The sequence below is a fragment of the Bos taurus genome, chromosome 7, assembly GCF_002263795.3.
Source record: "Bos taurus isolate L1 Dominette 01449 registration number 42190680 breed Hereford chromosome 7, ARS-UCD2.0, whole genome shotgun sequence".
NCBI lineage: Eukaryota > Metazoa > Chordata > Mammalia > Artiodactyla > Bovidae > Bos > Bos taurus.
The window spans coordinates 30,609,952-30,624,093 of NC_037334.1; the positions used below are offsets into that span (position 1 = coordinate 30,609,952).

The 14,142-nt window shown below is 41.6% G+C and overlaps 1 protein-coding gene across 3 annotated transcripts in view; it reads right to left on the reverse strand.

The window, feature by feature from the left end:
• Positions 1 to 2,077: 2,077 nt before the first annotated feature.
• PRDM6 (PR/SET domain 6) overlaps positions 2,078 to 14,142 on the reverse strand; it is a 113,165-nt gene continuing 101,100 nt past the window's right edge. Inside the window, exons 8-9 of one of the 3 annotated variants that reach the window (XM_010807097.4) lie at positions 8,087 to 8,235; positions 7,883 to 7,973 (exon numbers count right to left, since the gene is read on the reverse strand). In XM_010807097.4, the coding sequence (XP_010805399.1) occupies positions 8,100 to 8,235 (136 nt within the window). In that variant the 3' untranslated portion in view covers positions 7,883 to 7,973; positions 8,087 to 8,099. 3 annotated transcript variants of the gene reach the window in all.

The following is a 14,142-nucleotide window of genomic DNA, read 5'->3' on the forward strand; positions in this document are numbered from 1 at the left end:
ATAAAGTCTCTCACTGTTTCCATTGTTTCCTCATCTACTTGCCATGAAGTGATGGGACCGGATGCCATGATCTTAGTTTTCTGAATGTTGAGTTTTAAGTCAACTTTCTCACTCTCCTCTTTCACTTTCATCAAGAGGCTCTTTAGCTCTTTGCTTTCTGCCATAAGGGTGGTGTCATCTGCATATCTGAGGTTATTGATATTTCTCCTGGCAATCTTGATTTCAGCTTGTGCTTCATCCAGCCCAGCATTTCTCATGATGTACTAATATACAGCCTTGATTTACTTCTTTCCTGATTTGGAACCAGTCTGTTGTTCCATGTCCAGTTCTAACTGTTGCTTCTTGACCTGAATACAGGTTTCTCAGGAGGCAGGTCAGGTGGTCTGGTATTCCCATCTCTTTAAGAATTTTCCACAGTTTGTTGTGATCCACATAGTCAAAGGCTTTGGCATGGTCAATAAACCAGAAGTAGATGTTTTTCTGGAGTTCTCTTGCTTTTTCTATGATCCAACAGATATTGGTAATTTGATCTCTGGTTCCTCTGATTTTTCTAAATCCAGCTTGAACATCAGGAAGTTCACAGTTCATGTGCTGTTGAAGCCTGGCTTGGAGAATTTTGAATATTACTTTGCTAGCGTGTGAGATGAGTGCAACTGTGTGGTAGTTTGAACATTCTTTGGCATAGCCTTTCTTTGGGATTGAAATGAAAATTGACCTTTTCCAGTCCTGTGGTCACTGCTGAGTTTTCCAAATTTGTTGGCATATTGAGTGCAGCACTTTAACAGCATCATCTTTTAGGATCTGAAATTGCTCAACTGGAATTCCATCACCTCAACTAGCTTTATTCATCATGATGCTTCCTAAGGCCCACCTGACTTCACGTTCCAGGATGTCTGACTCTAGGTGAGTGATCACACCACACTTTTATTAGCATATTACAAAGCTGGATGTCCTTCCCTTGAGATAACAAAATAAATTAAGGGAACATCAGGTTTCCAAATTAATTTTACTGATCTGAGCCAAAGTTTTCCTCAATATCTGAGTCACCAACCTGGCATGTGCATTCATATCTGAGGAAGTCTCTTTCACAGAGTACCTGTAACTTCCAAGGAGAGAAATCTCGCCTATTTTTCACTATTTCATTCTCTCCAAGATGGGAGAAGCTTGAGTATATGAACTAAACTATTTTGAAAAAGTGAGTCTACAGGGTTGATTTTTAGCATTAAGATGATGCTTGAATGGGGATCAACAGGGATGATGAGCTGGTGGAGAACTGATCTAAAATGGCAGCTCTCCCCAAAATGTGGTGATCACCTGCTGTGGGATAGGACTTCTTAAAAACCTAAACAAGTTCTGCTGTAGAAAAATATACCCAAGTTGTTGAGGTCTGTATCAAGATAAGAATTTTCAGTCAGGAGTGATGTGCCAAGTCTGGGGGAGAAAAGCAGCAACAGGGATGTTTTGTAAGGCAGGAAACACCAACTGGAGTCCACCATGTTTGACGGGGAAAACACATTCATTGTTTTGACAATCACTGTGCCTGTTAGAATCTGTGGAAAAACAACACAGACTGTACTCTGAGGACCACAGTAAAGAACTGGCTTATAATTCAGTTCATGAAGTTTTATAAACTTCCTTCTTAAATACCTCTCATAAATAGTCTCATCTAGATTGTATCTAAGAACATGAACTGGTTCCTTGAGTACCTCATGCATAGAACTACATTATCTGTGTCTTTGACAAACCAAACCTATGAGTCCAGTGTCTCTACCTCAGTGCTTTAAGCCAACAGCCTAGCCACAGAAGCTCATATTCTTAATGGACACAACTGCATAATTACTCCATTGATGTCTGCAAAGTAACTCACTTAGCATTCAGTCAGAACAAAGAAAGAAAACTAGATTTCACTTAGCCCCATTCAGGATGTGTTTTCACTTGTCAATAGCATTCAAGCCTACTTTTTCTTGGCCAGTGTCCAACATAACTTGCCTTCCTGACTGTTGCTATTTGTCCTAATGTGTATCATATGCTTGAGAGGATTTTTTTCTTTTAATGTGGAGTTTTACTTGCAAGTTTAGAAAAACAAAACAATACCTGCTAGCAGTGGGATATTTGAAATTCTGCTGTCCAGAGGCACAGGTTGAGAGATGACAAAATCAGCAACTGCAATAATACATATTTTGAGAACAGTTTAGCATTTTTTCCACAAACGCATTTGACAAATTATATTTGTGTTTAAAAAGCTTTTATGCTTAAAGAGAGTTGGAATAAAGATATTTTCCCTTTTAAAAAATACTCTCAGATGGTTTTGGAGTGGGAAAATTGTAGACCTGCAAAGATAAGATTAAGAATATAAGAGAAAAGGATAATAATTTTATCTTTGTTACTAGGATTAAATTAGATAATCCATGTTAGGCAGTTAGAATGGCACCTAACAGTGATTGCATCCATGTTAGGCAGTTAGAACGGTGCCTAACAGTGATTGCATAAAATAAATTGCTATCATTATTATCCTCATCAACATTTGAGGGAATAAGCAGCTCAGATTTTATTTTTCCATTAAAATTTATTCAACAGATTAGCATCTCAATTCATAGGGCAGACAATCCAATGGCTTCCTGTTTTCTGACATATTTTTGTTTTTCTAAATAATTTTTCATATTGATTTGATGAAACATCTGACATCCATTACTTAAAAGAACAAACCAAATAAATATTTTAAATGTTAAACATGACCATGGATTACAGGCTAAACATTTGTGGCACAGCTTCCCCAGATAAAGTGATATCCTTTTCAGCTTGGCTCCCTTTGGTCAGTTGTCTGGGAAAGCTGATTGTTGGATTTGTAGAATGTAATCTTGAGAAGGTCTTGAAACATGTGGTTTTTCCTGGGATCTTGTTGTTATTTTCTGGTAGTTCAGATAAGCACTAGCAATAGGGAAAGCCTCAGTTCTTGGGTGGATAAGGACCTAAACATCCACCTAGCCACTTCATACAATGTCTCCAAACCTCTTCATCTTGAAAGGAATTTGATAAATGAGTGACATATCTGGAACCTACTGTTATCACTTAAAGAAGCACCTCTCTCAGTATCTTTCAGGATTTGGTGTCAAGAATCGGCAAAGGCTATGGGAAATAAAATTAAGTTCACATCAAGGAAGGAAAACTGAAACTCACTTTTTCAAAAATGTGTTTATTTAGTTTGTTGTTCTTGGCCTTGTTTCTAGAGGCATATGTAGTCCTAATATGAGAACGACTAATCTGCTCTTCAACACAGGCTACCACTGGGCCTGCTCGGAGGACCCATGACCCCATACTGTTCTGGAAATACCCTGCTTCATGAGATGTGCCACGTTTCCCATTTTAAACAGCTCAACAGGCACTACATTTGATTTTCAGAATCAGCACAAAACAAGTAACAGTACTTTTACTACAAAAAGCAATGAAACATTAGTTTCTTACATGTACAACTCAGAGCCAATTATCAGCAAACGGCTTTGCAATAAGGTACCAGATACCTGGGGCCTAGGAGGTGGTGTCACTACAGAGGAAGATAGTCCAGTTGTAGTGCTTTAAGAAGAGCTGGATAGTGAGGTTCAAAAATAAAGTTATCGAAACAACTGCTATCTTTAACCAGCAGTGAATATTCACCCTGACAGGGCTCTCTGAAGCCTGTGAGTGCAAGTCAGGAGTCCCCACCTCTGAGAGCACCACAGCCACACACCGGGAACAAGGACCACACTGCCAAGGCTTGACACTAACGAGGCCACTCAGACCCACACAGGGTCTGCAGAGCTCCTGTCCTGAGCAGCTCCAGCCCTGTCCCCATTTGTTGCCTTATCACTGGAAGAGGCTCATAAAAATCTAAGAGCCAGACCCTCATCCTGGTATCTTGAGATTGTTGCTAAGAAACAACAGCTGGGCTGATCAGACAAAGACAACCAAGCTGTATATCTTAATCTGTTTTGAAACTTGCTACCTTCTGGTCACCAGCTGAATTTACATCTCTCTGATTCTCCCAGTTGTAGCCATCTCTGTAACTTCAGAGACACTGGTCTAAAGCAATAAAAGATCCATTGCTATTAGCCAGCCACTTAGGAGGAAGATACTATTTTCTCATCAATAGTCATTCAAACAAAACTCCTTACAGCAAACACCTAAAATGGGGTCTTTATACAAAATTAGACTTCAGTAAATACTTGACGAATAAATGAATGAAACAATGAACGAACCAACTGATGAAAAAAATTTGATGAGTTGGTAAATGTTAGTAAATCTTTGTCTATCTTGACTAGAACGAAGTTTTCCCAAAGTACAATCCAATAACTCGTAAGCCATGTGAGGACACATGTGAATCCCTATTACAGTTTCCCCCCTATAAGGTTATATTTGAATGGACATTCAATAAATATTTACTAATTGAATCAAATTATATAAATTATACAAGATTTAGTTTTATAGTCTTAATTATCCTAAGAACTCTATAAAAGCATATCTCCTCTTTTAAAAAAGTCATTTTTAAAGATAAAGACAACCAAAACGCAAAGCTTATCTTAAAAAAAAAAATCATGCACATTTCCTGGGGAAAGTATTTGGCTTTATCTAAAGTTACTGAGACTTTTCTGGAATCTGCATACCCACCTGGGATTACTTGTGAGCTTAGGCTCTTAGCCACACAAACAGGCATACGCTGGGATGGCATGTCTTATTCTGGAAAAAAAAAATTCCATCTCCAATGATAGAAAGGGGCAAGAAGGGTTGCTTCAAGAGCCAAACACAGATTCAGTTTAGAGAGTCTCCCTTTCTCATCTTAGATATCCTCCCCTCTCCACAATGACTCTGAGTTTTTCTTCTCTCTACACAAGGATTACTGGAGAAGGAAATGGCCACCCACTCCAGTATTCCTGCCTGGAGAATTCCATGCACAGAGGAGCCTGGCAGGCTACAGTCCATGGGGTTACAAACAGTCAGACATGACTGAGCGACTAACATTACATTACATTATACAATGATTAGGAAGTTGAAAATAAGGAAAACTAGCGACTCTTGATGACTGCAGCATCTACTACCCATTTGCAGTGTTCCTAGAGAATATCTGTTAATTTTAAACAGAAAAGGCTAAAGCAATTGTTGGTAGGTTTTAGGGAGAAACTCCCTCCACCACCCTCCTGCCCAATACATACTTTGATTAAAAGCATTTAGGACCCAAACGATGCTAGTATATGCTTCAGGGCTCCAAGTCAATCCACAGGTGCAGGCCTGTCTTAACCAGTAGACCGACGGCCAAGGCCAGTCTGCTAGAAGCCAGCAATGGCTCAGCAGTGTGAAAATTCTGAATGTCTCTTATAAATTTCTATTTATTAAGTGGCAAATATTTTCAGGCTAAATTTGGTGGAAATGACATGGCAAAATTATCCCTTACTTATAAAGGAGGAAAAGATGCTTACATGAGCAGAAAGCTAGAAGAATCTTTCAGTATTGAGGTTATCACCATATTAAGTGGGAGTTTGGGATCAGTCGGCAAAGCCACTAGACTGGCAGAGACCCCTGTCACTGTCACAGAAACTCTGACTACATGACTACAGGGCAGAGAGAAGGCTTCCCATACTCGCATGGGAGCTCACAGGCACTGGCTGGGGTGCACTCTATAAAACTTAGGAAGTGAGACAAAACGCAGAACTCGTTTTTCTCATGGAAAACAATATTAGAAACAAACAGGTGAGTTCCTTATCATGTTGAAAAAGTATAACCAAATGTTTCAACTTGAGTAAATTGAACAGCCTGCTCATCAGTGTAGCCAGTGTGTCACTGTCTTGGAGATTTCCAGTTAGTACCGCTACATAATTCTTTCCACCCTCCCCAATGGCACATGTTTTCGTCAAATGTCTCCATCACTTAGGACAAGAAACTATAAAAGTTCAACACATTCCAATCCACCAGAGAAAGCATTTTCCATCAGAAACAGCAACACAGTTGCACAGATTACTTACTACTTTTATGACAAGGGGCCAAAAAGAATGGGGGGAAACGTGAATGACTTCAGATTGGACAATGGAGGTCAGAATTAGCAAAACTCCATGAAAGATTATTTTGAGACGTATATAAATAAGTTAAAACACAATTAGTGAGGCCCTGTTTCCTCCATTTTAAATGTGGCAGAATGGGTGCTAAGGGATGGCGAAAGTGAAATGAAGAGGGAAGGAAGATTTCTTAGAACAAAATACATGATAACAGATTAAACCAAACCACAGATATCCTTGCCTATCGGTGACCAGTTCAGTTATGTGTCTTGTATTTTTGTTACAGGAAGACAATGGGAAGGCTAAAAAGACAAGGAATTCCTTAAAAGGGTGTGTCCTGATATCACATGACCAAGAAACCTACAAAGACTGCTGCTGGTGTGTGCTCTAAGCTGTTCAGATTTACACTGGTCATCAAGGTAGACTCAGTCTCTCCAATGTCGCTGGGAGCTAAAGGCCTATAAGCGAGGGCTGTCAGTTCTTCCCGATGTTGGATCATTGCGTGGAATAGGACCCAATCTTATTGAGCACCGTTGCTGAAAGGCTAGCTGAAGTGACACTCACTCTCCTAGCACTCAATCAAAGGTCAGTGAAACTGTGCACACACTCCTTTCTCTCTCAGTAGATCAATGCTGAAAGAAGAATATTATCAAGGGCCAGAGGGGATGAGAAGGTAACTCTTCTTGATAAAATTAGCTGTTCCAGGGCAGTCTGTTTTAACCACAACCCTCTGCATGGCTCCTCCTCTCAAGGTTTCCTTGTCTGGGCTATTTTCACCTATTTTTGCAGAAACGCTTCCCCACACTCAGGAGGGCATCCTAGGCTTCCCCTTGGAGGTACAAGGAAGAAAGATGAAGATGCCTAGAATGGTCTTGACGGTGGGGCTTGGCATGACTTTTGCCACATATTCAATGCTTTCATAGACACAACAAAAAAATCACTGGAAGCTTAATATCTTATATTCAGCCTCTCACTGAAGTACTTTATTTTCGTGGGTTTTTTTTTTTTTTTTTTAACGCTAAAATGTTACTGAAAACATGAAAACAAAATTTTCTCAACTACCTGCTTTGGAACAATAATATACTGTATTATGAAGCTCCATACATTTTAAATGTTTCTGAAATCCTGACAGGACACGGTTAAGTCCCCATTTTTCTTTTCCACTTGAATTTTAAATTTTAAACCATCTTCTTCCTCTTTCAGGCTCTTCTGCATCAAGACCAGCTGCTGGATAGAAGGAGCCATGAGAAAAGTGCATGAGAAGTAAGCGTGGAAAACACAGACATGGAGCGCCTGTAGGGCTGAAGATGGCCCAGACTCAGCAAAGGCTCCAGCAACTGCATCCGTAGTCCCCGCTGGGCGGCCCGAGGCAGAGGCCAGGCCAAACTGCAACAGCAGGAAGAAGGGTTGTACAACGGGTCCCCTTGAATTCATGCTACTAAAAAAGGTGCAATGAGAAACAAGTCCCTGTGCATTCTCAGTCACAACTGTGGGCAGAAGAGCCCATCCGATTCCTCCCTTTGGTATTAAATAACAGTTTTTTTAAAAAAAGCTTTTTAGAAACAAAGCAAATACACGGTGGGCCTGGAAATGTAAGCCATCCCAGGTTGGTTGTCCACTGAAATGAGTCTCATCCCTAGTCATAAATAAATAATCTCTCTCCTGGTCTGACTTCCACGCCAGGATCAATATCTCCTAACATCTTACTTATTTTATTACTGCTTTTGGTTTTCTGGGACTGATTGAAAGTTGCTTCGAGGAAATCTTTGGTTTTGCTTAAGTGTCCGTGACATTTAATCATGACTTTCCTTGCAGTTTAATTCCAAGCAGTCAATCAGTTAATCCACTTCGATTGATTCTGGGCTCTCGGTTATTGGCTTGCACTCATTGGGCATCCGCTGGTGTCGGCTCAGCTGGGTGGCCTGCGTGAAGCTCCTCTCACACCTCTCACACCTGGAGGAGGCAAGAGAGAAAATTGAGACCAGGGAGCAGGGCCCGCAGGGTGATGGGCTTCCTCTCATCCTGCCTAATCAGAACAGACACTCCAAAGTGGCTTCAGATTTTACCGGCTCAAGAGGTTTAATTGGTGGCTCCTTCCAAGGCCCGGACGCCCGTGATGGGACAAAGCCCGGCTGATGCAGAACAGAGGGATCTGTCAATAGGCAGGGGGAAGGTGATTTCTCCAGAGGGCCCTGTCCTGCTGCAGCTCTGATCACTGTCAGTTCAAATAGATAAAGAACAAAAAGAGATTTTTAGGAGTGAGCCATCAAAGCAGCAGCTTGTCTGCAGTTTTCTGCTCTGTAACCCCAAAGAGAAATGGATGACAAATAGAATTTCACCTGCTGCTGATTTGAAATCGGGAATTCTACTCCCCTCAGCACAGTGGCCAGAGAGCCATCAGCCCTGAATCTGGAAACTGGAGGAAGCAATGCATTAGTCTGTGGTGAGTGTGGGAGGTGGGTATGAGTGGCCGCTTTTGTGCAAAAGCTAGAGTATTGCACCTCAACCAAAGTTAGGGTTAAAAAATGTTTGCAGAGGGATAGGGAAAAACTCAAATTCAATCAATATTTGTGTGTTTCAAGTTCACCTCTCTACCAGACACAGAAGAAAGAATGTACATGTGGGCCATACTTAAGAGTCGGTGTGTCCATTAAGAACAAAACTGGCATCACGTTTCAAGAATATCTCGTCTCCTTAACTTAAAAAATAAAATAGCTAATCTAGAGACCTTGGGCCTAACCCATCTTCCATGCAACACATACCAACTCGCTTGATGGCTACACAATCTTCAAAACACACACACACACACACACACATACACACATCCAACGGTGTCCTCTGGTTTTTCTATGGTGGTGGTGGTTCCTGGCTGGTTATCGATGATTGTGTGTGTATACACATGCGTGCACACACACACACTGCAGAAGCAAGCTCTGCAGACAGTGGCTTCCCTGTCACTCAGGCTGCTTGTCTGGGCTACCTGGAGCACTGGGCAAGCACCCACTAGGGCACAGCAGCCACCTTAGCTCTCCCCCTAATGTCCTCTCCTCAAACTTTTGAAGGAAAAGATACTGGGGAGAGCTGCAGACACGTGTCTTCTTTTAAATGAGGCCATCCTGGTCACTGGTGGGGCTGAGGGAAAGCCCTCAGCAGAAAGTCCACATTGCATCACACGTGCTGTGAGCCCCATTATCCAGTCGGAGGGTCTCTCATTTTCCTTTTGAGTAAAGTACACAAAGTGCTTTGCTAGGAAGACAATTACCTATAAAAATAAAGCGCCTCTATCCATATTAGGGAGTCCCACCAATTTTTTTTTAACATTGGGAGGCTGGAGCTTGACCATCACACTTGGATTTTTCAGGGCTCCTGTGCCAGCTGGATGGTCAGGATGAGGAAGTTGTGTTTCTTTGATTGTCTTTCAGGGAATATTCTTAGCAGCCTGTTCCACTGTTAAAAACTGCACTGTGATCTTGACAAATGTATAATGTCAGCTTTAATGTATCAGACCTATCAGCTCAATGAAAATAACTCAGAAGTATTGATCAGTTAATGATTTTTGGTGTATTCATTAACGTCCATGGGCAGCTTATCCCCTCTCCAGAGCTCCTGAAGTGCTGATGACATGCCAGCGAACTGCTGATTGTTTATTAGAAAACTGATTAGTTACTGGATTGGTGTGTCAAAATATACTACCTTTCACTGCCTGATAAACTTTCAAATTATTATTTGAAATAATTAAAAATTTTTAAGCTTGAGAATCAATTTCAAAGAGAGCAGAAGAGTTTGAACAATTGTAAGGAATGACCAGTCACGTAGGTTGTGCTTTTGTACCTGTGGTCTTGTGTATCAGAATATAAACAGTTCAGAAGTGGGAAGTGCAGTGCTTCGCGTACGGCAAGGGTGCATGTCTATATATAAGCATCAGACAGTACAAGCTGGGTTGACACTTTTCTCATGTGTTTGCCTAAATGCCTCCCAGATATTTACACTCATGGAACCATTTGTTGTTGTCATAGTCGGGAGATTTACTAAATCTATCGGGCTCCTGAGATCATCACTGAAAAATCTTCTCTAGGGCCATCTGCTCACCAAGTGTGAGTGAAAACGTACGCAGATGTGTAGACAGTTAACTTAGATCCTTTACCTAGGAATTTCCCCTTCTGGAGAAAAGTGGGCTACCAGAATTAATACTTATGTGTGTTGGTAATTATAAGAATACCGTTTATATAATTAAGGAAGTAAAAAAAGCTTGATAGAAAACCATTTTTTAATAAAGGAAGAGCCTTGGTTTTATGTTCATCATCTTTAATTTTAGAAACAAATCTCTTCACAAATCATTTTCATAGACCATAAGAACTCATCAGGACAGACTGACAGCTCTGGCAGGTCAGAGCTGGACTTCAGCTGGACTGGGATTGAACTAATCCTGAATTACAATCCCAGACAAGTGCCTGGGCATGGGACCCTCCAAGCTTGGATTTCATGCTACTTAGCAGAAAAAAAAAGAAGGAAAGACATGGGTAATGATCCAGGAGGAAAAGACCTGCTCGGGCACAGGGTCCTTCTCACGGTGCTGATGTCACAACCTTGAAGGAAATGTCGCAGGAACAACGAAGGGAAAGTTGTCCAAATATTTCAGCAAAGAGCAAGTCCCCAGCTTTGTACCAATGTGGGCATCTTATATAATTACACTTGAGTTCCTTTTAGATTTGAGATCGTTCTTTACTTAACATGATAGTTGACTGGCTTATAGGTTCAGAGGGAGCTTAACAATTGTCATCTGAAACTGACCGAAGTGTAAAATGATGTCAAGTTCTGTCACACAGAAAATATGCAGGAAACTTTCTTTCTGGTCCTCGATGGCCTGTCACCAAATACTTCCTGAATTAAATCAGATTGCTTCATACTTATGATGCAATGCACATTCATTGCATATTATGCATATTTACTGATGTGCTTTTTTGATTTGCTTTGATTTTGACTAGATCTTGTTAAAATATAAGATGCTTTTTGGAATATCCTTTGATTATTTTCTATACTAAGTCAAATTGTCTTAAGGCAAAAACGTAGTGATGAGCATTTCCCCTGCTTCTAACGATGAGGAAAAGAAACTCTATGGAAACTCCTGGTCTTCCCAGGCCCAGAAGCCAGGCATCAAGCAGCTCACATGGATTCCAGGCAGAGCAGCCTCCCTGAAATCTTGAGAGTTTATGTTTAATAACAGAGAAGGAGGAGGAGATCTTATTGTAAAGAGTAAGTTGGAGACTGACAACTTCCTTCCTTCCCTCCTCTTTTTGATAAAGCGCTTGGCAATTACTGTGAGATGAAATGAAGTCTTATCTTCATCCCTTGTTCTCCACAACTTCCAGTCTCACAGTACAAACTGAAAGTACCTGATCCTTTGAAATGTGCTTTTCCTATGATCTCCTTCACCTTACACATTCGGAGTCCACAGCCCAGGTTAGCCGTTGACAAGCTCAAGGTCTACCTAGAGCATGGGGGGAGGGGGGAGAGGGGAGTTTTTCAGTGGGATTTCAGCCAATCACACCATGAGACAAAGCCTGGAATGAAACTCTCTTCTCAATACCAGATCTTCTCCGGACTGCTTGTACGGCACCAATCTTGATTTGCCTTGAAAAACCACTTTTCAGCGGAAGATTTTAGAAGTTATAAAGGGCTTTCCCCTGCTGGGGCCTGGCCCCCGAGAATCCTGCAAAGGCCTCCCAGGCCCTGGGGTGGGACAGTTTGGGGACTGAATCCTTTGCGGCATCTATTTGGAAGCTGCCCAAGGTGTATAGTTTAGGGTTGTGCTTCTTTACAAGATTCTTTTCCTTCTTTGCAAAATTGTTTAAGTCAATACCCATTAGTTGAAGTAGTAAAATTAACTGTTGTGGCAAAACCCATTTTATTGACTAATCTGCAACAAACTTTTTTTTTTTTGAATGTTTGTTTTATAGGCTTGTAAAAGGATATCTTCAAAATATTTACAAATGTCCATGGGATGGATATCCATGAGCTATAGTTGGAAGATTCCCAAAATTCCCCTGGGATAGTTCAATCCTGAACGATCCAGTTGTATACACTGAAGGATTTAGCTTTCCATTTCCTAGAAGACGTTTATATCTTGCACTCAAAAAGTAAGTGTTCACTCAGGTCTCCCCTGGCAATATATATTTGAAAAAATTTTAAAAACCCCGCAGCATGTGGCTATCTTAATACAAGAAGCAGCAGAAGGAACTAAACCATGCACAAAGAATCTGATCCAACCAACTCTGGGGTTTCTTTGTTTTTCCAGATGAAATTAGGTTACGGTCCCTAAAAATACTTTGATAAAGGAAAAACATACAAATACTAAAGTCCTGGAACTACTAATCTCATGAATTAAAAGTAAGTTAAAATGGCACCTTTATTGGAAACATGACAAAAACGGGATGTTAGAGGAAAAAAATTGAGTGGAGTCAACGAGGTTACACTTAAGTAACACCTTAACATTAACAGAAATCTATTTCCCATTCTGACCCTGAAACCTCTTCAATTAATTACTAAAATCTATTTACACAGCAACAAGATAAAAATCAATCTGATGCCTGGCACTGTGTCTGTCTGGCTACCTTCTCTAAGGGGCCAGGAGGATCGTTGGCCCTCTTGCATCTCTGCTTTTGAAGAGCTCTCCTGCTCATAGGCACAGGGAGTGTGCCATTGTTATCTCCCACATCCAGAGCAGTGGTGAAACCAGAGATTGTGAACCCCCTGAGGACCTGGGGCAATGACAAAGCCCACTGTGCAGGACACAGACACCTGCCCTAGGGAACTCCAGGGCTGTGCTAACCCATTTGGTTCTCACAGTGGACTAGAAAGAAAGGGGCTGCTCAGGGCTATGGCAGCCCCAGAGAACACGCCTGCCTGGTGTGGTGCAGGCTGGATTTTTAGACCTCATCCAGTCCCCTCACCAGATGTCTTATGCAACAAACAAGCTCCACCCACCAAACATAGACAAAAATGAAAACTTGCAATTATTAATTAATGTCGTAAATTAAACCACAATGGAAAATAGTTAAGAATAATGAATAAAGGTTACTAATTCGTGAGGAAGTGGGTGAAGATGAGTGTTTATGACCTTTCCCTCAGCTGCGGACACTGAGGCATGCGGGATGCAGACCAACAGGACTCTGCCACTGTGAGCCAAGCCCCGCCTCCGGCTGAGCACCATGGCAACCACATGCTCCACCCGGCAGGTCCGGAGGGAAAAGCATGTGGACTGACACTCTGCGGAGACTCCTTGGCCGAGACCAGCAAGGGGATTCGCCTCCTACTGCCTGAATCATTTCCTTTCTTGCTTGATCTTATCCTATAGAAGCAAGGAGATCAAACCAGTCAATCCTAAAGGAAATCAACCCTGAATATTCACTGGAAGCACTGATGCTGAAGCCCCAATACTTTCACCATCTGATGCAAAGAGCTGACTCACTGGAAAAGACCCTGATGCTGGGAAAGACTGAAGGCAAGAGGAGAAGGGGATGACAGAGGATGAGATGGTTGGATAGCATCACTGATTCAATGAACATGAGTTTGAGGAAACTCCGGGAGATAGTGAAAGACAGGGAAGCCTGGCTTTCTGCAGTCCATGGGGTCACAAAGAGTCAGACACAACTAAGTGACTGAACTGAACTGAATAGAAGGTAAACAGAGTGTACATCCATGCCCTTTTCATGCTCCTTCTTAATGAAGTACAGTCATCATGGCAAATGAGCAAAGAGAGAGGTAAGAGGGCTGAACAAAGAAGAGCCTATCACACAGACAGTAAAACCTGTTCTGAGATGACCAATTGTTCACACAAGCTGGTTCACACTCCCAAGCCTTTCCATATCCCACATGGGCTTCCAGAAAGCCTTCTTCCCTTGTAAGTCTGGAAAACTCCTACTCAGCATTCAAAACATACCTTAAACCTCATCTCCTCCAGACAGCATTGATTACTCCACTTCCGTGCTACCCGAAACGCTGTATACACACGCCTTACTGTTTTTCAATTTTGCGCCTTCCCCTATGTGGTAATACTTGCTTATTAATTGGGCTTCCCCCAAAACTATGAGGTCGTCAAAGATTAGGGGGCTGAGTCTCATTC